Source organism: Nycticebus coucang, chromosome 1 (genome assembly GCF_027406575.1).
Source record: "Nycticebus coucang isolate mNycCou1 chromosome 1, mNycCou1.pri, whole genome shotgun sequence".
NCBI lineage: Eukaryota > Metazoa > Chordata > Mammalia > Primates > Lorisidae > Nycticebus > Nycticebus coucang.
The window spans coordinates 153,577,582-153,601,815 of NC_069780.1; the positions used below are offsets into that span (position 1 = coordinate 153,577,582).

The window sequence follows — 24,234 nt, forward strand, 5'->3', positions numbered from 1 at the left end:
TGGACTGTCTGCTTTAGTAGTTTCAAATAATGAAGGTGAGGCGGATCTTTCAGTCCCTCAAATCGCGAGTTTTCCCTATTCAGAGCACTTTGCACACTTCTTGTTCCACTTGTACAGTCTAGCGGAGGGAGTCTTTAGAAAAGCGCCCCGGGGAAACACGTTGAGTGTCAGTGACTACCACGCCTCTCACGTTACAGAGCTGGTTCCCCTCTGGGCGGTGGGCGGGGACACCACGGCTCTCCCGCCTCAGAGCACTGAGTTCGGTTCCGATTTATCCAGCTCAGAAGGTGGGGAAGCACGCATAGCTCGGGCGGCGGCAGCATCAGTTGATTTTCTGCTCCCTTGACTCTCTCTTCCGCCCGCGCCCCGCCGCTCTCGTCCTCGCCCCTGCGATCCTCCTCCCAGCATAGCCAAAAGAGAATCCTTACAGCTCCCGCGCTTCTCTCCAGCCACCCTCAGGGGCCTGCCTTTTATAGGCATCGCAGCCAATGAACGCTCTCCTTTCCTTCTGCCCGCCCGCCCGGCCAATCGCCGCGCCCCTTGTGTAATCTTCGGCTGCTCGGCTGCTCTCGGCTACTTTCGCTGTTGCTGGCTTTTTCAGGGGTTGCTGGTTCGCAGCCAGAGAAGCTGCTTTTTTTTCCGGGTTCGGAGCCGTTCCGGATGCTTTAGGCTGCCGGATGTCTGATCTCCGGATAACTGAGGCGTTTCTGTACATGGATTATCTGGTAGGTGTGTGGGGCAAGGGTGGTTGTTGCCTCTTGGATCTCGGTGTGCCCGATGGCCCCCTGCCTTGAGGAACAGCCTTTTTGCTTTCTTTCTTTGGGATGGGATGTCTTTGGGGTTCTTTCTCCTGAAGCTGTGCCGGGGAAAGGGAGGCACAGCTGAGGCTGTTGGGTGCTGGAATTGACAGGTAAAGGTGCGGCCCGGGTCCAGCCGGTCTGCAGGGCGAGAGTAGCGCTCGGGCTGTGTGAGAGACGGGGCCGCCGCTGCGGGGCGTCCCCTGCCCGCGGTCGGTTTCCTTGCTTCCCTCTGCGCTCCCGGCTGAGGACTTTCTTTCCGGGGACGCAGGAGTTTCCCCCTCTCCCTTTAGCTGAATTCCAGGTGCTATTAAAGAGCCATAACTAGAATGGCTCACTAAGTGCCCGGCAGCTCTGCTCATTTTGTTGTTATTAGATTTCTAAAGCTCTGACCTCGGTCGCGGCCGGGTTTTAAAAGCACATTACCATAAAGTAGAAGGGACTAAACTACATCGCGACCCGGCCAGAACAGGACTGAGTAGGGACAGGTATTGCCCCACCGTTCTGGACCTGGGTGTATGCCGCTGTTGCCCTGTGCAGGGACTGGATCTCAACTGTGCTTTTAGGCCAGGCTTGTGCTGAGAAGTTTAGGTGGGAAAAGTGTCAGCACAGTGTTGGGACTAAACATCATTGTAAAATTGACTTGTGTTTGTGAAATTATGCAAGCACCGTGTTTTGTTCCAGAAATTATATTTCCTCTTAGCTGCTTGTTTGTGGTTCAGGGGATCCTCATTTTCATGGGCTGTGTTCGATCCCATGCAATTATTACATTTACCATGTTAAGCAGAACCGCTATTGCCATGCAGAGTTGAAGGAAATGGTTGGGAACACTGACCCTCCTGTCATCTTGTTGGACACATGCACTTGTTTTCAGCTGCAGATTGGCCTGGCAGAGATATGCCAGTGCCTTCTAGGAATTACACTTAACGCTGTGCCGAGAAAGTCTATGAATGCTTTTATGATCAAGAAACGCTGGGCAAAGACTGGTTTTGTAATGTTATCTGTATTTGGGCTTATTTTAATTTACACGAAGAAAATGTTTCTCCTAAAGCTTCATAGCTTCATGATCATGTGGGGAATGGTGATGACCTTGTGAATGGAGCTGAGTCAAAAACTGAGTTCAAGTTCTGTTTTGCTGTTTGTTGATAGTAGTAACTTCTATCTTTGTGATAAAGGAGTGTTATTCAATCACTACTGTGGCTGGGTAGGGGATTATCTTGATTGTGAATTTTCTTTAAAATGCAGGTGCCTTGTATGTTAAAGTTGTCAAATGTATCTAAATGAATATATGAGTTAAATAATTTATTTGTAATTTGTCTTATAAAATACAGTACTATTATTTTGTTCTTGCAGTTTGCCCAAATTAAAGCCAAAGTTTGTGGAGGATAATTACCAAATAGGAAAGGGTGACATTACCTGTACTACTGAAAGCTAATTTTGTATACTAACCTAAATAATACCTTAAAAGGAAATCACGTCATTATGATCCTTTTATTAATTTATTTACTAGGTGTGTTTTAAATTTATAAATTGCATCACAAAGCTGTTATTGAGGTGGCAAACCCACCAAGGTATTTAGTGAAACAATATGATAACTCTGCTTAGTTATGCAGGTTTACTATTAGATAGACATGATCTGAGGGCGAGTAGATGAATGCTTGTGGGCTCAAGATTACCCTAAAAGCAGATTAATTTCTTTGCCCATTTACTAAAAGGTTTGTGTCAAAATCACTGAGCCTTAAATCTGACTTTGCCTTTGGTTTTACCTGTCATGCTCCCACACACCCTTGTTTTGCTTTTGTGTAAAAGAATAATTATTTTCACTTTATGCATTTAAAATTCACAAGTGCAGTAAGATAGTTCCATGAAAATCATTAGTTACTCTTTGGAAGTAACTAAAAAATCTTAAAGGAAACGGTTTGATTTTTGTTGTGTGTGCCTGTGAAAAAATGTAAGAAAATCCTTCAGTATTAAATTGGACTGAAACAAAAAACCAACTTTAAAACAATATCAGCTCTCCTGAGCTGGCCTTTTTGTGTTTACTGCTTGTCAATTTGCAGGGAAAATGATGTGTCACATATCATTCCTTTCCGCCTGCTTTTTAGGTTGAGTTGTTTGCTTATTCATACATTTTGTATTGTGTTTAGTTATTAAGGGCCCTATTTCTGAAAAATAAAAATGAATTTCTTTGACTGCAACTGGGTTCTTTTAAATAAATCAATCCCCAAGTTCTTTACTTATTTTCTAGGAAAAAAAAAATTCTCCTTTCATCCTAAGTTTAATTCCTGATTTTGCCAAGTGGACTAGGATAGTACCTTTTCCACGCACTCAATAGCAATAATATAGCATGTGTCACTTTTAAAATCAGTATTTGACTTTCTTGTTGTTGTTGGAACCTGAGAGAGAGAGCAGTGTGTGTATATATTGTTCATTGTTCTTTGGGCTAGATGTCATTAGTTAACCTTTTTTTTCTTTTTCTGTCTTTCTTTCCTTTTTTTTTTTTTTTGCAAGAGAGTGGAAAGGAAGAGGAAGGAAGGAAAGGTGTAAGAGCTAAGTTTTAAAATAGGATTAATCCTATAAATAGGATTGAGATATTAAAACAGATGAAGAAATTCTCTGATCTTAGAGATTGGTGTTGATTTCTTAATTTGAAAAGAAAGGTTCTCAATTAGAAGTGATTGCTAAAGTAAGGGGATAGGGATACTACTTTAATATTTAAAACAGTGTTTTTTTATTTTTTATTAAATCATAGCTGTGTACATTTGTGCAGTCAAGGGGTACAATGTGCTGGTTTCATATACAATCTGAAATATTCTTATCAAACTGTTCAATGTAGCCTTCATGGCATTTTCTTAGTTATTGTATGTAGGCATTTGTATTCTGCATTTAGTAGGTTTCACCTGTACCCATTCTAAGATGCACCTTAGGTGTGGCCCCACCCATTACCCTCCCTTCATCAAAGCCTCCCCCCCTCCCTTCCCCTTCCTTGGCCCTTTCCCCATAGTCTTGTGCTATAGTTGGGTTATAGCCTTCATATGAAAGCTATAAATTAGCTTCGTAGTAGGGCTGAGTACATTGGATATTTTTTCTTCCATTCTTGAGATACTTTGCTAAGAAGAATATGTTCCAGCTCCATTCATGTAAACATGAAAGAGGTAAAGTCTCCATCTTTCTTTAAGGCTGCATAATATTCCATGGTATACATGTACCACAATTTGCTAGTCCATTCGTGGGTCGATGGGCACTTGGGCTTTTTCCATGACTTAGCAATTATGAATTGGGCTGCAATGAACATTCTGGTACAGATGTCTTTGTTATATTGTGATTTCTGGTCTTCTGGGTATATACCTAGTAAAGGAATTATAGGATCGAATGGCAGGTCTATTTTTAGATCTCTAAGTATTCTCCAAATATCCTTCTAAAAGAAACGTATTAGTGTGTGTTCCCTTCAGCAGTGTAGAAGTGCTCCATGCCAACATCTCCGCATCCATGCCAACATCTCTGGTTTTGGGATTTTGTTATGTGGGCTCCTCTTACTGGGGTTAGGTGATATCTCAAAAAATAGTTTTGATTTGCATTTCTCTGATTAAGGATGAAGAGCTTTTTTTCATGTGTCTGTAGATCGTGTGTCTGTCTTCTTTAGAGAAGTTTCTCTTCAGGTCCTTTGCCCACCCTGAGATGGGATCATTTGTTCTTTTCTTGCTAATACGTTTGCGTTCTCTGTGGATTCTGGTTATTAAACCTTTATCGGAGGTATAACCTGCAAATATTTTCTCCCATTCTGAGGGCTGTCTGCTTGCTTTACTTACTATAAAACAATACTTAGAATAAAACAGTGTTTTTATTCCAGTTTAGAGAGATAATGGTAATTTGCTAATCGTAAATAATTATATGTATCACTTGGTGTGGTGCCTGACATGGTTCCTGACATTTGTTATTAGCGCCTAATATTTTATCTGTGGAAATGAATGAATATGAAATGGAAAGGACAGTTCTTTTTCTCACTAGTTTCTAACCTGAGACAAGATAAAATCTGTTTGGATTAGGTGTTTTGTTGTGGGGAATGCAGAATGTATCTTTTACTCTCTTAACTTGAAGATTATCGAGATATACTTTGTTTAGCCAGGGTGGCAGTTTAACCACACAATCTGTTTTCTAATTAAGTGATTCTTCAGAAGCGGGCACACACCTTTCCCCCCTTTTCATGATGGGGCCTAAAGGCCATACCTGACAGGTTTGTGAATAAACATGTAGCTGCTCTCCCAACAGGCAGTACCAGCACTTTCCTTTAGAGCCAGTAAGATAATATGCAGAGTTTTTTGATTAAGGTAGGATAAAATAGTCAAGTTTAATGAAAGAAAAACATCTACCAAGTGTTCCTGGGAGGTTGGACAAGATAAACTTCTAGATTCTTTTTATTTTAAAATTCTATCCTGACTTGTATGTGCTAATCTGGATTTCTCGTTTTTTTTTTTTTTTCTCTTGTGCTATCAAAACAGTACAACTGGCTATAATCTGTACTACATATAACGCCTATGATGATTAATTGAGATAGCGGAGGGAAAGCAATTTATAAACAGTACAAAGCTTGCTTTTGCCATCAAAAAATTTTTTTGTGTTAGTGGGAAAATCTGGTAAGAGAATTGGATGGATTGGTTTGGTGCCCATAACACAGTGGTTACGGCACTGGCCACATGCCCCCAGACTGGCGGATTCAAACCGGCCCAGACCAGCTAAAACAACAATGACAACTGCAACAACAACAAAATACCTGGTCATTGTGGTGGGTGCCTGTAGTCCCAGCTACTTGGGAGGCTGAGGCAAAAGAATCGCTTAAGCCCAAGAGTTTGAGGTTGCTGTGAGCTGTGACACCATGGCACTCTACCCAGGGCGACATAATGAGACTCTGTCTCAAAAAAAAAAAAAAAAAAAGAATTTGATGGATCATCACAAATCTGGCAACATTCGCAGGATAAACAACCATCCAACCAACCAAAAACAAACTCATTACGTGCTAAAAGGGAGAAACTTATTTGAAAAGATGAGTAAAGGTGTGTTTGTGATTTCAGATGCTGTCCATTTTCTGTGAATGGAACTTTTTTATTGATAAAATTGTGCTGTTTCTAATCCTGAATCACTATGAACATTACAAATTGCATTTGTTATGGCTAACTATAAAGTAGTACCATAGGTGAAACACTACTTTGTCTTAAGGTCGGTTGAATTAGACAGTCACATTTATTCCTTAATAATTTGCAAAATAAAGATCATGTGAGCACAATAAAAAAGATCTACCATCTGTGGTGTTCATATAACCAAAAGTTTGCAGAAAATACACACCATTAGGGAAGAAGTTTCCTACAAAAGTGTTAGGCCTGACTCTCAAGCTTCTGTTACTATGGTCTTACTGTGTGAGCTCTGGGAGAGGACACATACAGACCTTGATTTGTGCCCTCTAGGAGTCTGCATTCTGAAGGATGCCTAGCACTTTTTTTTTTTTTTTGGCCGGGGCTGGGTTTGAACCCTCCACCTCTGGTATATGGGGCCATCGCCCACTCCTTTGAGCCACACGCACCCCCGATGCCTAACACTTTTGTAGAAAAGTTCTTCCCTAATGGTGTGTGCCAGTAAGTGCTCAATAAATGTTAACTGCTTTATATCCTCCAAGTTATAACTCACAGACTTAACTCCTTCCGTTTCCCCCCACCCCAGCACTACCCACATGCCAAGAAGCATGTAAGGTAAACGCATTAAGTTAAACTGAGATGCAGGCAGGTGGTGTAATTTCTCCAAGTTCCCAAGGCTAGTACGTAAGTAGTTGAGCTGGGATTGGGCCCCACCTGGAAATAGTTTTGCTGGTTAGAGGCTCAGGCAGCTTGTTAAAGCTGTTAGAATGCACTTGAAATTTTTACTATGCTGCTTTTTAAATAAACGGTACAGAAAAGTGCTCTTTGACAACAGCCATGTTAAAGCAGGGCATGTGAACAGGCTGGCTGATGCCTCCTTGTCCTCGAGGACTTGGCTCTGTCCGGTGACCATTACAGAGAAGGCTGACTAGAAAGAGAACTATGTTATATGCTGAGCCTCCTGCTCTGTGATGCCCTTATTCTGGTCATTGAGGTGATCTTCAGGGTGTAATATTCCATCAAGTGACCATAGGTGGATTTCTAGGCAACCTCCTTACTCAGCCCCCGGGTGTACTTTAAAGGACACATTTCAGCCTGCCCCAAGTTCCAGTTTCTTTTGAAGAGGTTTCTGAGATCCAGGATCTATTTGTTTTAAGTCTGCTGTGCTCCTTTACCAAGTTCTGTCTGAGAAATGAAGCTGTCCCCAGGATTCACGAGGCCACAGCAGCCTGTTGGTGTGGATTTCAGGTGGGCAGAGTCTCCTCATGGCATTAACTTTACAAAGGACTTGTTTCTGAGGTAGACTGGAGAGGACAGCTTTTTGGAAAAGGTCTGAACACTGCATTATGGGTAACAAGAAACGGGAGTTTCCCCTGAGACTTTTCAGACGTTGTATTTAGGGGCTTTTATTTTTGGAGCCTGCAGCGTCCTTTAGTTATGCTATGGCTCTTCCCTGGCATCTCCCCAAATGCCTCAGATGTTTGAATGAGTCTAGGAAGCCCAGTTCTGGTTGACCCTCATTTCTGAGTGTCTACAAAGTGCCTGGTCACATTTGCTTTTAGCAAGGCTGGCTTCCCAGACCTGCAACCTCAGGGCTCAGGAGAGCCCCAATGCTTGGTTTAATGCTCTTTGACCACTATCTTGAACATCTTTATTTTTGAACATGGTGCTTTGCATTTTCATTTCATGAGGCCACACTCACTTTGCACCACAATTTATATGGCCAGTCCAGACATCTAGTGCTAAAGTGAAGACATGACTGGCATCTAAATCTATAACCTGAGTCAGTGCTGGTTCACTGAGCATCTTAATCACCACTTTATCACCAAAATCTAGTCTGGTGCCTGGAAAATGGGGGACTGTGTCCAAAGCACAGTCAGAGTGTTTTCCTTCATAACCAAATTTAATCCTTCCTAGAGTCCTGTTATAACCAGATACTGCTGATTTACAACAGACTTAGCAACTTAGAAAAAAGGAAACTTGAGGTTTTGAAAGGTTGAGTACTGGCCAGAATCACATAACCAATGGAGGGTCAGGGCCAGGGCATGTTCCTGTCTGATTCCAAGCCCATGCTTGTAAGCATTTTTTGGTGCTGTTTACTTAATATAATTAGTAATTGTTGAGGCTGAGTGAGAAGGGCTCCATGAACCAGTCAATTGCTATTGTCACCTAGTGTCCTGAGAGAAGCTCTCTGGGAACTAGCTCACTGACAGTCCAGCTCCCACCAGTGAAACTGAGCCTTGAAGTAAGAGCTTGCTCGCTGAATTTTTGCTTTCATTGTTTACCCAATCTGTCCTTCATCTTTGCATAAACATTGGCATTCTGTTCTTTGGCTCATGTCAAACACACCTACATGATTTTAATAGTAACTATACCATTCGAAAAGTGGATTTGCAGGGCAATCTCATTTTTCTTTTTTCTTTTTTTTTTTTGATTGTCTAATTCTTTTTTTATTGTTAAATCATAGCTGTGTACATTAGTGCAATCAAGGGGTACAATGTGCAGGTTTCGTATATAATCTGAAATATTCTCATCAAATTGTTCAGTGTAGCCTTCATGGCATTTTCTTAGTTACTATATGTAGACATTTGTATTCTGCATTTAGTAAGTTTCGCCTGTACCCATTCTAAGATGCAGGGTAGATGTGGCCCCACCCATTACCCTCCCTCCACCAAAACCTTCCTCCTCCCTTCCCCTTCCTTGGCCCTTTCCCCATAGTCTTGTGCTATAGTTGGGTTATAGCCTTCATGTGAAAGCTATAATTTAGCTTCATAGTAGAGCTGAGTACATAGGATACTTTTTCTTCCATTCCTGAGATACTTTGCTAAGAAGAATATGTTCCAGCTCCGTCCATGTAAACATGAAAGAGGTCCATCTTTCTTTAAGGCTGCATAATATTCCATGGTATACATGTACCACAATTTGCTAGTCCATTCATGGGTCGATGGACACTTGGGCTTCTTCCATGACTTAGCGATTATGAATTGGGCTACAATAAACATTCTGGTACAGATGTCTTTGTTATATTAACTTTACAAAGGATTTGTTTCTTAGGTAGACTGGAGAGGACAGCTTTTTGGAAAAGGTCTGAACACTGCATTATGGGTAACATATTGTTATATTGTGACTTTTGAGCAATCTCATTTTTCAAGTTCCTTTGCTCCTAGATTTTCTGGGAATTGTTCTGATCTCTGGATTGCTTCTCCCAAAGTTGAGAACTTTTCTCCTAGCAATTGTGTCCATGTCTTCCAAGAGGGAGACATGGGTTCGTTCTTTACAAGGATGGCTGCTTTTCTGGCCTCTTGCTTTTGGGAAAGGGGATGATAGTTTGGAAGCATCCAGGACTACTGAAGCACAGAAGGACCATACCTGTTCCTAGTCAGCATAGATGATGAGTCAGGAACTAAAATGAAATATAGTTCTTTCAGAATTTTATTTTTAATTATGAATTGTTATAAATATCATAAAGTACAAAAAATATAACAAACTTCTATGTACTTGTCTTCCTGATTGGATAGCTCTTAACATTTTGCCATTTTAACTTCAAAATTTTGGTGCTTTTTTAAAAATAATGAAACTTTAAGGCTAGAGTTAAAGCCTCCTGCTGCTCATATGCCACTGTTCTCAGTGGTGACAGCTATTCTGAAGTTAGAGAGTAACATTTTCATGTGTGTTTTTGCATTTCTGTTATACAGGGTGGACATAAAGTTCGTGTGCAATTTAAAATTAAATTACAATTAACTTGCACATGAACTTTCTTTATGTCCACCCTGTATATACATGTATGTTATAAACTATGTATAGTATTGGGTGGCGCCTGTGGCTCAGTGAGTAGGGCGCCAGCCCCATATACCGAGGGTGGTGGGTTCTCAAACCCGGCCTCGGCCAAACTGCAACAAAACAATAGCCGGGCATTTTGGTGAGCGCCTGTAGTCCCAGCTACTGGGAGGCTGAGGCAAGAGAATCACCTAAGCCCAAGAGCTGAAGGTTGCTGTGAGCTGACCCCACAGCATTCAATGGAGGGCAACGGAGTGAAACTCTGTCTCTAAAAACAAACAAACAAACAAAAAAACCTATGTATAGTATTGTTTTTATGTCAAAATTGTATAGAAGTTGTGACATACAGCCCTTATCTTTTGAAACTTGTTTTCCCTATTGTTTTTGAGATCAATAAATGTTGCTGCATGTAGATCAGTAGCTATAATATTTGTTTGATATTCTTGGGTTGGATGTTACCATTTTTGCTTGTTTAGTAGGCATTTGGTTTTGAGACATGGGTTTGTGTGTGTGTACTTGTCCTTAGCCCTGCACATGAATCATATAAGCTGCTTAATATGTAATTCATCAGTTTGTTTTGTACTTTACAAGTCATCTTCTAATCATATAAGCACATGTACTGAATGTGTGTATATATGTATTGTTTTTGCCTATATAAGGACTGAGATAATTTTGGTAACATATTTGTTAATGAAAAGCTTAGTAACAGAATTTGGAAAGCACAATGGAAAAAAAATACATCTGTGATCTGGCTACCAGTGATAACTAGTTAACATTTTAGTATACTGTCCTATAGTCTTTAGATTCCCTCATTCACATAGAAAATCAGCCTGGCATCATAATGAAGATACTGTTTGAGAATTTGCTTTTCATATTTATGAATATTTAAATTCTAATAATTTTCCTTCTATAATGTGAATTTTCTGCACTATAGTAAAGCACACTTGTTTAACCATCTTTTCCTTGAGTATTTTACATTTGCTATAATTATGGCTGTTATAAATGCTGCAGTGTACATTCTATTTAAACACTTTGGACACTATTTTGGCACTCTTAGTGCCTGGACACAATCAACCACTTTTTGTTAAGTCAAAGTTATATAATGATAAAATTGGTGATAATGCAAATTAATATTGAGAATATACTCTGTGCTGGATTATGAGGGAAGTGCTTAATTGGCATTAACTTTTGGTTAGTCCTTTCAACAACCTTCTCAGAGTTGTGGGAGTTGTTATTCCTGTTTTATGGTTGAGGAAACTGAGTGTAAGGAAGAACTGAATAATCACCATTGTCTCTCTCTCTCTCTCTTTTTTTTTTTTAAGAAGGATTGGTGACATGTCTGTTATCTTTATTTGTGTATATTTTTACTGTAATGGAGAAGAAAAAGAACTCAGTTTGAAGGCCTATCTTAGGTATTTCAATTGTTATTTGTGTGATTAGAAAGTGTTTCTTAAAGTCTATGGCAAAATGGAAAAATCAAGAGTATTACAAAGTAATCATACATTTAAAAAGAGATTGTATTTTTCCAGCTTTTTGGGTGGATATTGGAATAGCCTCTGTATTGTGAAATGGTAGTGAGTGGTAGTGTTTTTCTCCCTCTTACCCTCCCACTCTTTCTCTTTTTCTCTTAATATGTAATTACCTTTCAGAATAAAAAGATGACACTCTGTATCAGTTCTCAAGCTTGTATTTAGAATGTACTTATTTCTAAAACCTCAAATACTGGGAAGCCTGCCTAAGACAAATTACTCTTAACCACAATTTTCTCATTTCTAAAATTCCGATATCATTAAAGTTTCTGTGATAATCAGCACTAATATAAATAATAGTTTAGAAAGTGCTTTTTTTAAAGAAAATCACATAATTTCCATACTGATCGGTATAAGAGTCTGTATGACTCAGTTTGATGGTATCCACAGAGGGGGCAATTGCAGCAGATAAAGTGTGTCTCTGTCCCTCTGTATGTCCTTGATTTTTCTTTCTTTCTTTTCTTTTTTTTTCTTATTAGTGATACCTTGGAGATTTTTTTTCCTCCCAAGCTGGCAATATAAAACTTTTGTGAAATAATTTAAACATTATGTAGGAACACATTATTTCCTGTACAGTTTGAGAGTGGGATGTCAAAAAGTTGGTCTGTTCCACAGTTTACCCATATTTAAAATGTTTTTTCCAAGTCCCATGAGGTATGTTACAGTTAATGCTTATTATCACTTCAGTATTTATTCTTTTCTTCTTGCTTTGATTCAGAGATTTTTTTCCTAAGGTACAAATTATGACTATTTAATCTAAATTTTATTTATAAAGAAACTTACGGTGTTTTGAGGGTTGAATGAAATAATGTACTGCACTTCATGAACGTAAGATGTTATATAAAGCTACCCATCATTTTCTAATTTATTAAAAAAATATATTTTTTAGAAAAAACCGAGGTATAAGTTACAGTAAACTGCACAAGTTTTAAAGGTACAACTAAATGAATTTATATGTATCTGTACCTTGTAACTATCCTCAGATGGAGAGGTAAAACCTTCTAATACTCCAGAAGTCTCCCTGTGTTCCTGCCCAGGCAGAACCATCATAGATTAGTTTTGCCTGAGTTTGAACTTCATATAAATAGAATAATATATATACTTTTGTGTGATTTGTATTTTTTTAATTCAGCCTGCCTGTGAGTTTCATCTATTTTTGTTGCATGAATCAGTAGTTCTTTTTCACTGCAGTTTAATATTTTATTGTATGACTATACCATTACTAATTCATCCATCCTTTTAGTGATTTAGACTAATTCATCCAATCCTTTTAGGGATTTAGATTCTTTCAGTTTTGGGATATTTCGAATAAACCTGCCACATACATTCTTATAAGTGGTTTAGTGGGAATAAGTGCTCAGAAGGAGAATTTCAGAGTCATGGGGTGTATATATATTTAGGTTTACTACATACTGCCAAACGTTTTTCCAAAATGATTGTACCTGTTGGACTCCCAACCACTAGCATAAGAGACTTCTAGTTACTTCATATTCTCACCAGTACTGCGTATTATCAGTCATTTTATTTAGGCATTCTGGTGAGTGTGTACTCCAAAGAAATTTGAAGTTGCCTAGAGCTACTTCCAGATGTCCAGGCATGAAAAAAATATAGTAAAAGAGGATTATAAAAAGGGGGTTGAGGGGTCAGTGTATTGCCACCTAATGAGTATAATGTAGGGATATATGGGTGAAGGACTCAACTATAACTTGAACTTTACCTTATAAACACAAACAATATAACAGTATAACCAATTGTATATACCCTCATATTTTATTAATCCAAAATTTAAAGGAAAGGATTATAAGGCAGATTTTTTTTCAATTTGGAGAAATCATTTGGCCTATTCTGAAATTGTTATGTTATTCATTTGTATCATTTATTTGAAATTTCTAACATGCTAAAGAGGTACCATGGGAATTAATTGACCTCAGTCTATTCCTGGCTTTGCTACTAAATGTGGAAGCTTGGGCAAACCAGTCGATGTCATTGATGTCAACTTCAGTTTCTTTATCTATAAAAAGAATAGGAGAATCTCAAATATCTTTTATTTCAAAAAGTTTTGTAATCATCTTATATTCTTCCTGGAATAGCTATCTTTCTTTCCATTCTTTCTAATTAATTCTGATTTAAATGATTATATAGTTCTCTTTATATGCTTTTACACAATTTATCATTTATTCACCAATTACCAGAACTTTGCTATAAGCCTTTTATGTTTTGATGCTGACCTGACCTGGGCACTAGGGATGTACAAGTGGAGTAAGACATCAGTCTGCCCTCAAAGTGCTTATACTCCTGTGATGATAAATAAACAGTTAAATTTTGGAGTAGCATAGCCTAGCTAGAGGGAAATAAAGGTTACTAAGGGAACTCATGAAAGGGGAACTTAACCTAGACTTGAGGGCCAAAGAGCACTTCCAGAGGAGTAATTTTTAATCTGCAACATTGAAGTTGAGTAGAGTTGGCCCAGTTACAAACAGTGCCAGGGCCAGGCAGAGGGAATGGCTATTCAGAGACTTGGGGAGGAGTAAACCTATGACCCTGAGGAATTTCCAAGAGGTCTGAGCAGGTGGAGCAAGGTTTGGAGTAGAAGCTAGATGTGAAGTCATGGAGCCCAGCAGGGGTCACATCATGGAAACCTTCTCAGGTTTTTGTTTTGAGGTTTTTGTTCTGGTTACATATTACTGAGTAACAAGCCACCTCAAAACAGTGGTTGAACGCCGTAACAGTTTATTTTACTCATGGAGCCTAGGGGGTTGACTGGGTTCAGCTGGGCAGTGCTTGCTCCAGATCGCTTAAGAAATTATGACCAACAGGTGGCTGGGTTATCTTTACGCATGTCTGGTATCTGGGCCAGGAACATTGCACCTGTTGGGTACTGGACAAGTGTGGTCTCTGGGGGCGCCTCTCTTCATGTGGCCATCTTACGTGATAGGTCAGGACAGTTGGATTTATATTGAAGCCAAAGGCTTGCAGAGCAAATGTACCAGGAGAATCTGGCAGAAACTGCTTGTTCTTTTGTACCTTATCCTCAGCACTGATACAGCATTACTTCTACTGTGTTCTGTTTAAGACAATCACAAAACATGCTCAGATTCAAGGACAGGAGACAGACATCTCTTTGTGAGAGGAATGTTGAAGGATTAATGGGCATGTTTTTAGAATCACCACAGGCACTGAGGTGGCTAATGGGGTCATGCACTGTAATAGATAACACTTGCAGGAATAGGAGGATGGGAAGGAAAGGGAGCAGTTTCATTTCCCAGGGACCAAGTTTGAGCTGCTTATGCAGAATCCACGTTGAAATTTCAAGTGGATAGAAACTCAGAGGTGAAGTTGGAGATAATGAAAAATAATGTGTTTATTGTTGCTTGCTATGTGCCACACTATATTACATTATTCATTTACTATTATAATTTTATTTATTTTTTATTTTTTTAGGAGTTTAAGGATTATACCTTTTATTTTTTATTTTTTATTGTTTTAAACTGATTTCAGAATAATTTTAGATGAGTTGCAAAAATAATACAGGGTTCTCCCATAGTACACTTCACCCAGTTTCCCCTTATGTTACATCATGCATGACCATAGAAAAATTATAAAAACTGAAAAATTAACCTTGGTACAATACTGTTAACCAAATGACAAAATTTATGTAGATTTCACCAATTTCCCCCCTTAATATTCTTATTCTGTTTCAGGATCTAATCCAAGATCCTGTATTACATTTAGTTGTGTCTCCTCAATCTCTTTAATGTGCAACATTTCCTCAGTGTTTCCTTGCCTTTGTCCTTGCCCCTTTTGAAGAGAACTGGTCAGTTGTTTTCTGGACTGTCCTTTCATTTGTATTTGTCTGATGTGTTTTCATGATTGGATCGGGGTCATGCGTTTTTGGCAAGAATAACACAGGTAATGTGTGCCGTCCCAGTACATCAGATCAAAGAGTGCACGATGCTGATGTGTATCACCGGTGATGTCAATCTTGACCACCTGGATAATCGGCCAAGTGCTACCTACCAACATTCATGACTATAAACTTATTCTTTTTCTCTTTATAATTACTAAATATTTAGGAGTGATACTTTAAGTAGAAACAAGTTGTTTAGTCTCAAACTTTTACAAACAAATTTCAGCACCCATTGATGGATTTTGCCTGCAGCAATTACTACTGTGGGGTTCTAATAGTGATTTTCTATTTTCCTTTTTTTCCGTTTTTCTTAATTTCAAATTAATTTGAGGTACAAATTTTTAGGTTACATTATTCTTACTTCCAAGCTATACGTTCAAGTTGTTGGAGAGCTGGAAAAATAAATCCAATGATTTTCTGTTTTCTTTCTGTATTACTTAATTAGAGCCTTTCTCTAAGAGATAGTCGTCCCTTCTCCCATATTTATTTATTCAGTTATTTATATCACCATGGACTTAAGGATATTTATTCTTAGGCTTATAACCCAATACCATCATTGTTTTTTAAATTTTGTTGCTCAAGTTATTCCAACTGTGGCCATTAGAAATTCTTCCAGCTTGGCTCCTCTGCCCTTTAAATAGCTTGCCTGCCTGCCTGCCTTGCCTCCCTTCTTCCCCTCTTTTTAATTTTTTGAATACTTCTTTATTATCTAGCATTAGAATATGCTCTGGGTTCATCTTGTATTTTCTCTGTAATGGCCCTGGAATCAACCAGTTCTTCATGGAGTCTTGGTTCCTTTTATTGGAAAACTTAGTTTATTTAGAAACTAAGATTTGGGTGCTTAGACGTAACCATTGCTACTCGGGTATCATGTATACACAACATGTACACACATCTAATTTATTTCTGTATCTATCTGTGTATCTGGATACTATTATAATTTTAGAGATTAGAAAATGGAGCCTTCGAGAAATTGAGCCTCATGCCCAAGACATGATGGAACCAGAATTTGAAGAAATGTCTAGCAAATGTCTAAGAATACATTCTTAACCACTTAAACGGCACCGAAAGCCATGGTCGTGCATGAGGGTTGGGTTGTGCCAGGTGAGAAAGGAAGAACCTTGAGGAAACTCAAAGTTGTTGCTGGTACATGGTAGGCATGCAGTCTTTATGGGACCACTGAAAGAAAAGGAACCTAAAAGCGAGCCTGAAACTTGGAGAGTGATGTGTCAAGCTGGCTGAGGATAGACTGTTTCCAGAAGGAGGAAGTAGCTTATTTCATTAAATGTTGCCTAGAGATCATAGAAAACAGTAAATGAACAGTGATCCCTGGAATTCACATCAGTGAATTATAAGGATAATCTTAATATGAAAGATATTTTCCCAAAAGAATTTCATCTAGCAGTTCCCTGGTTAGGGGGTTAGAAGACGGTTAAGGCCAGGCTAGTTATGCTATGGAAGGTCTCCTCATTCAGAGAAATAAACCCATAGCTCAATTACTAGATTCTTAAGACTTAGCTTGTTCTTTTCTGCTTAGATGGTCAGCATTTCCAGAGGTGTTCTGGTTCAGGTGAGTGGGCAGACTGGACCCTTGCAAGGAACCTGTTGCTGTCTGGATCTGTCATGCGGATGGATCTCTTTGGAGGGCTCTGTGGGTCTGAGTCCCTGCTGGCATCAGTCTCCCAGGGGGGAGAATTGGCAGTTTGAAGTACTAAGTCCAGGAATTGATGATAAAGATGGCCCAGGCTGAGATCTTTCAACTAAACTGAAAGCTGGACGCAGGCAGTGTGTTGGAGGCAGGTTGTTTTGTTGTGGGCAGCCTGCTTAGAGCTCTTTTGTTATGGCAGCCTGTCAGATAGTCTTCAGGTGCTGTTTCTGGAATAGTGGTATGGTAACCGGACACAGTGTTAATAAAGCTGAGATGGCCGGTATGATCCTGACTTTAATTAAAATGGTCAGGGAGCATAGTATTTCAGAAAAAAACAATTTGTAGTTGAAGAGTTTACTTTTCCTTCCCACTCTTACTTAAGTCTTATCTTCTAGTCTTTCACTACCCAACTGACTTGAAGTTCCTTTTGGGGCTGCTCTGGAGCTGCCTTAGACAGTTATGCCTATTAGACACTGTACAGAGGTAGGAACATGGCCAAGGGAGCATGTGGGGCTGAAATCCAGTCCCTGCTTAGCTTGCCGAGGTCCCCATTGTGAAGTGGTACCTAGGTGCCTAATGAGCTATGGCCCTGCCTCAGCCCTTTGTTCCTGCCTCTGTTATAGGATAAAGCACATTGTATCATGGTGCAGAGCTGGTTTCAAGGCCTCTTGGTGTCCCCAGACCCTGGCACAGATAGTTGGAATAGGGGGCTGTGCAGAGTAATGGTTAAGGCACTGACTTTGAATTTAGACTGCCTGCATTTGCATTCTAGCTCTTGGCACTTGCCTGCTGTTCAGCTTAATGCCTGTGTTTCCTCATATGCAAAATGGGTGTAAGTAATTGAAACTACCTCAGAGAAGTGAGTATATAAATAAAGCATTTAGAAGAGTCTAATACTGTAAGTGCTATAAAAACGTTTGTTATGATTGAATTGAGACTTTGCATATAAAACATGGACCTATGATATTATTGTACCAAGAGTCCACTCTAATTCTATTTTTTTTTTTTTTTCCTAATATCAACCTTTCAAAAATTTTCCTGCCTCTGCCTAATAAACATAGTACAGAATATCTGGGTCAAAGATGTTGCAGCTGCTCATTTGTATTTTAAGTGGCAGCTATATTTGATTTATGGGGTGAAAGGTCCTGGCATGGGGTATGGCGGCCCACATCTCTGCTCAGGCCAGTTGTCCTTACAGCTGTTATATAAGTTTGGCCAAATTAGCTGACTCGGTTTAAACTGAGTAGGAAAGTTTCCTGAGGTCCTCCTCTAGAATTATGTATCTTTTTGGAACTCTCAGCTCCTCTTCTATTAGAATCAAACAGTTTGAAATGCAGGTTTCTGCTTTTGAGAACTTTCCCCTTCAGCATGTGATTTATTGGCCAGCTCTTCTGTCCCTTCTTCCTTTATGAAAGCTTCCTGAGAGGCAGAGTTTTGGAGAAGGAGCACGGGCTGATTTATTGGGTAATGTTGCTGTTCTTGGTCATTTTGAATGTTTCCTGAATGTGGCTGGTTCTTTTTTCAAGTCGCTATGCTTTGATGTAGAAAACCTCTTGTGATTCTTGGATTTCTGTTTCATTTCATATAGAAATATAATATATATTCTCTGATGTTCACTAGTAATGTTTTCTTTCTTTCTTTTTTTTTCTTTTGCGGTTTTTGGCTGAGGCTGTGTTTGAACCCACCACCTCCAGCATATGGGACTGGCGCCCTATCCCTTTGAGCCACAGGCGCCGCCCTAGTAATGTTTCTTTTTTTTTTTTTTTTTTTTTTTGTAGAGACAGAGTCTCACTTTATGGCCCTCCGTAGAGTGCCATGGCCTCACACAGCTCACAGCAACCTCCAACTCCTGGGCTTAAGCGATTCTTCTGCCTCAGCCTCCCAAGCAGCTGGGACTACAGGCGCCCGCCACAACGCCTGGCTATTTTTTGTTGCAGTTTGGCTGGGGCCGGGTTTGAACCCGCCACCCTCGGCATATGGGGCCAGCGCCCTACCCACTGAGCCACAGGCGCCGCCCTCTTTTTTTTTTTTTAATGTTTTCTTAATGTAGCATAATTTTTCTCTTGATTTGTGGGGTTTTCAAGAAGAGTATTTTAAAGATTGGATTATTTATTTATTTATTTATTTTTCTGTAGAGACAGAGTCTTACTTTATCACCCTCGGTAGAGTGCTGTGGCATCACATAGCTCACAGCAACCTCCAACTCCTGGGCTTAGACGATTCTCTTGCCTCAGCTTTCTGAGCAGCTGGGACTACAGGTGTCTGCCACAACGTCCAGCTATTTTTTGTTGCAGTTTGGCCGGGGCCGGGTTTGAACCCCGTACTCTTGGTATATGGGGCCAGCACCCTACCCAGTGAACCATAGGCGCCACCCAAGATTGGATCATTTGGAGCAGGCGTTCTCAAACTGCGGCCCGCGGGCCACATGAAGCGGTGTGATTGTATTTGTTCCTGTTTTGTTTTTTTACTTCAAAATAAGATATGTGCAGTGTGCACAGGAATTTGTTTATAGATTTTTTTTTTTTTTTAAACTACAGTCCGGCCTTCCAGTGGTCTGAGGGACAGTGAATTGGCCCCCTGTTTAAAAAGTTTGAGGACACCTGATTTAGAGGGTCATTTGATCACTTCTGAGTTTCCTTTGGATTTTTTTTTTTTGAGACAGTTTCACTTTGTTGCTCTCAGTAGAGTGCTGTGATGTCATAGCTCACAGCAACCTCAAACTCATGGGCTCAAGTGATCCTCTTACCTTAGCCTCCCGAGTAGCTGGGAGTACAGGCACCCACCACAATGCCAAACTATTTTTAGGGGTGGGGTCTTATTTCACTTAACATAATTTCTCTAGTTTCATCCTTGCTAGTGCAACTGACAGGATTTCATTTATTTATGGCTGAATGATATTTCATTGTGTATATGGACCACATTTTTTTATCTCTTCATTTGTTGATAGACACTTAGATCGATTTCTAGTCTTGACTATTGTATGTAGTGCTGAAATAAATATGGGCATGCAGATATCTTTGTAGTATACTGATTTCCTTTCTGTTGGATATATACCTAGGAGTGGGATTGCTGGATCATATGGTAGTTCTATTTTTAGTTTTTTGAAGAACCTCTATTGTTCTCCATAGTGGCCGTGCTAATTTATTTCCCACCAACAATGTATGGGGGTTTCCCTTTCTCCACATTCTCATCACCATTCAGTTTTAATTTGCATTCTCTGACTAAAAATGTTCAACACCGTTTCATATATATACCTATTGTCCATTTGTATGTCTTCTTTGGAGAAATGTTTAGCCCCTGTTTAACTGGATTGTTTTTTTTCCCTGTGAAATTGTTTGAGCTCCTTATATAATCTAGTTATTACTCCTTTGTCAGATGGGTAGTGTACAAGTATTTTCTCCCATTCTGTGGGTTGTCTCTTCACTTTGATTTCTTTGTTCAGAAACTTTTTAGCTTGATATGATCCCATTTGTCTGTTTTTGCTTTGGTTACCTGTGCTTTTGGGGTATTACTCAAGAAATCTTTGCCCAGACTAATATCCTAGAGTGTTTCCCCAATGTTTACTTTTAGCAGCTTTATAGTTTCAGGTCTGAGATTTAAATGTTTAACTCATTTTGATTTGATTTTTGCATGTGGCAAGAGATAGGGGTTTTGGTTTCTTTTTTCTGCATATTGATATCCAGTTTTCCAAGCACCTAGGTTTTAAAATGTTCTATGAAAGATGAGTCTTAGAATAGCGTTGGGAAGAGAAAAGCCTTACCCTTCTATACTCCCAATCTCGTTCTCTTCCTTTTTGACTTTTCTTCCTCAACAAATACTTACTGAGAGCTTAATGTTTGCCAGGTGTTTAGGCACCTTAAATATTTAGTATTACAGGGATAACTCATTTGGGTACCAAGGTTATAGCCTATAACATTGAATGTAATATGCTTCTTTGCTTATGGAAGACCTCACTCAGATGATGGGCTAGAACATAGAACAGAAAGGACAACTTTTTTCTGAAAAGGATCACCTAGAATGTATTTTAGATTTTTTAGTGTCATATAGTTTTTGCCTCAACTACTCAGTTGTGCCATGCTGGTTTGAAAGCAGCCATAGTTAATAGGTAAACAGATGGGTGTGGCTGTGTTGCAACAAAACTTTGTTGGCAAAAACAGGCAGTGGGCTGGACTTGCTCGTAGATTGTATTTTGCCAACCACTGAGCTGGTAAAATAGGATTCCCCTCCTCAAGGAAAGGCTGTATTGCATCATGTCTTTCAGTGGCATTGGAGTTTAGGTTTCTGTACTTGGAAAGTACTGTTAAAGGAGGAGTATAATCAGCAGTTAGTTATTTAAAGGGCATAAAGTCTTCTGTGAATCTCCAGAAAGCATACCTACAGTGAGAGGGTCAAAACTGTAGGAAGGCAGATCCTGGATCAAGGTGAGAAGGAACTCTCAAGTTGCATTCATCTGGTTGGAGTAGGAAATGACAAAGCAGAAGCTGACTCTCCTCATGGTAGGGACAGTGGGTTCCTGCCTGTGAGTGAAAAGGTTAAAGTAGATGCAGGGTTCCTTTCAACTTCTTTACTCTTCTCAGTGGCTCTTAGTGTATCAAATAACCCTTCTTCACTTTACCATGAGTTATTTAAAAAACATGGTATAGGGTAGTGTTTGGGAAAACCTCAACCCATTTTTTTCCTGTGCTCTCACCACAGCAGTCATCAATAGGGTGACTAAATGTGGGGGGATTTCTCTCAACAGCAAGCCAGCTGTTCTGCAGCAGCCACCAGCTTGGTGTCCTCCAAGTTAGTCCCGACACTATCTACTCGAAATGTCGAGGGGTCGGTCCCCAGGACTACCTCCTCCTTCCCACCAGCCTCTGTAACTTCTGATCACCTGGCTTTATATTAGGGTTCCCATGTCCTCCTTTTTGGTTTCTGTTAACTTGCTAGAGTGGTTCACAGAGCTCAGGGAAACACATTTACCAGTTTATTTGGATCCTTTAAAATATCCTTTGTAATAAAGGACCAGATAAAGAGATTTATAGGAGGTCTGCAAGGGTCCCTAATGCAGGAGCATCTGTCCTCATGGAGTTGGGGTACACCACCCTCCTGGCATGTGGATAGATGAATTCTTGTTCACCTTCTTGTCTATTTCCAAGTGTCATCTCTACAGAAGGTCCCTCCATCACTGTCCTTTGGGCCTTTGTTTTAAACCTCATTTGTTGTCCGTGATAGAAGTATGGACAAACGTGTTGAAATGTAAAAGGACAAAAAAGATTTATTAAATCCAGCGAGGTTTGTCCAGATTCTTTTTGGCTGCCCTGTGCAGTATTCCTTCCTCCAGGGTATGAGGTGGGACCCTCTCTGAAATGACGATCTGATGATCAAAGTCAGATTAGAGTCCTGCCTGGGGTAGGTGAAAGGACAGGAGAAAGAAAGAGTGGGAGTTTGTTTCCTGAGGCCTCAAGCACCCCAACATTATAACAAAAGACTGTAATAATGGTTGTGGGAGTTATGATTCAGGAACTGTAGAGGAAAACCAATACATTCGGATAATCATATAAAAGAAATTCAAATATTTTTATTTAGGCAGCTAATTTTATGCAAAACTATTAAAAAAGTGATATGTACTTTTTTCTACAAATTGATGATACTTATTTACGGTAGTTATATTATTATCAGTGAGGACAGTTAAGCAGTTTGATGAATATAAAACCTGAGTTTAGACATATGGCTGAGCGTTGAAGGTACATTTTTCCGGTTCATTTGGGTAGGCATTTTATTCTTTCTTTGGTGTAACATTAAAGAAAAACAGGATTCCAATAGAATCATAGCTGCAAATGTTACAGATTGTAGAGTCGCTCCCTGTGCAATCTCGAGTTAATCTTTAGTCAGAAAGCAAAACATAGGTTTTCTTCTGAGGCTTGATTTCCCCTTCCGCCCCAACTCTAGCAGCACAAGTTAAGATGTGGGTGGTTTCCACTGTGTTAGAATTTAATATAAGTACATTTGAATATGTATTTTTCTTCATTTTGGTCTCTAATAAAAATTCCATTTTCATTTTAAAACATGTTTTGAATATCTAACTGCCTCATTGCAGAGACTGAGAAGCACTGGTTTAAAATTAGCCCTAGGTAGAAATCTAAGTTCTGCCGTTACTAGCCTTGGGGCAAGTAACTCCTTATTTTTCATTTGAAAAATAAGCCTGGAAATACCCACATTGCTCTAATTGTGTGGGTTGAGTGAGATGAGAGTGTAAAAACACTCAGTACATAGTAGAACCTTAATAAATGTCATGGGTTTTCTTCTCCTGTGACTTGTAAAATAATCAAGACTATCCTTTTAAACTTAATTGTGTATAGTTACTAGATATTGTTCATCATCTTAACAGAATGCTTGAATAGGAACTATGTCCCCAGAAGTGTAAACTACTGAAAGGTGTAGTCTTATGAGGGACTATAGCTCACCCTTTTCTGATTCCATCTTCTGGCCTGAGAGTGAGGAGAGGAATTTGGAGTGATCCACCTTCCTGGTAATAGGTAGAGGGCAATATGGCAGTAAAAAACAGTACAAATTAAAAAATAATACAGTGTAACAACTATTTACTTAGCATTTACGCTGTTTTAGGTATTACAGGTAACCTAGGATGATCTAAAAGTATAGAAGAGGATATGCGTAGGTTATATGCAAATACTTTATTATTTTATGTTTGGGCCTTGAGCGGTTTTTGTTTTGTTGTCTGTGGAAGGTCCTGGAATAAATTTCCTGCAGGTACAGAGGGATGACTGTACTCTTGTCCATGTGAGGACCAATTATTGAAGTTCAGGGTGAATAAGTTTTCTAAAGTTAATTTCTGAGTAGTTCAAATCCAGGTCTGTCTAACCTTAAAGCTCACCTTTCTTCCTTCTCCACAGTCCGTAAAACAAAAGGAAAAGCCCAGATTGTCTAATTAATCAGCAAATACAAAGTTTTTTGACTCTCTAAATGGTTGTTGGATCATGTTCTATAATTACTGGCCAGTGTCCCACAGACAGTAACTTGTATGGCTAGGATTTGATTTGAGAAAGGCTGACATCCCTGTCTGTGCTCTCAATGCCACCCCGAGGTGCTTCTCAGCCAGTATTTGTGGACTGTCACGTTGAATGTCTAATGCTGTGACTTTTTGTGGTAGAATACTGTGTTTGCCTATGCCAGGGATTTTGGAAGCAAAGCTGTTGAAAGCTTTTCTGGCATCCTTTTTTTATTGTCTGTAGTATTGTTAGAATGACCACATCTGTTCTCAAAAATACCAGTGCCTCCAATCTACCTTCTCCCCACATTCTATTATTTTTCTTCATAGAACTTGTTACCATGTAAGCTGATTTGTCCTTTTTGTGTGTCACCCTCACTGAGTGTAGACTCCATGAGAGCAGGGACTTTGTTCAGTTTAGTCTCCAGCACACAGACACTGCTGGGTATGAAGTATGTA

The 24,234-nt window shown here is 39.5% G+C and overlaps 1 protein-coding gene across 2 annotated transcripts in view; it reads left to right on the forward strand.

The window, feature by feature from the left end:
• Window positions 1-580: 580 nt before the first annotated feature.
• Window positions 581-24,234, forward strand: part of ARL15 (ADP ribosylation factor like GTPase 15) — a 478,314-nt gene continuing 454,660 nt past the window's right edge. Inside the window, exon 1 of one of the 2 annotated variants that reach the window (XM_053590649.1) lies at window positions 581-725. In XM_053590649.1, the coding sequence (XP_053446624.1) occupies window positions 678-725 (48 nt within the window). In that variant the 5' untranslated portion in view covers window positions 581-677. The remainder of the gene's footprint in view (window positions 726-24,234) is intronic. The other variant, XM_053590638.1, reaches the window with a different exon arrangement.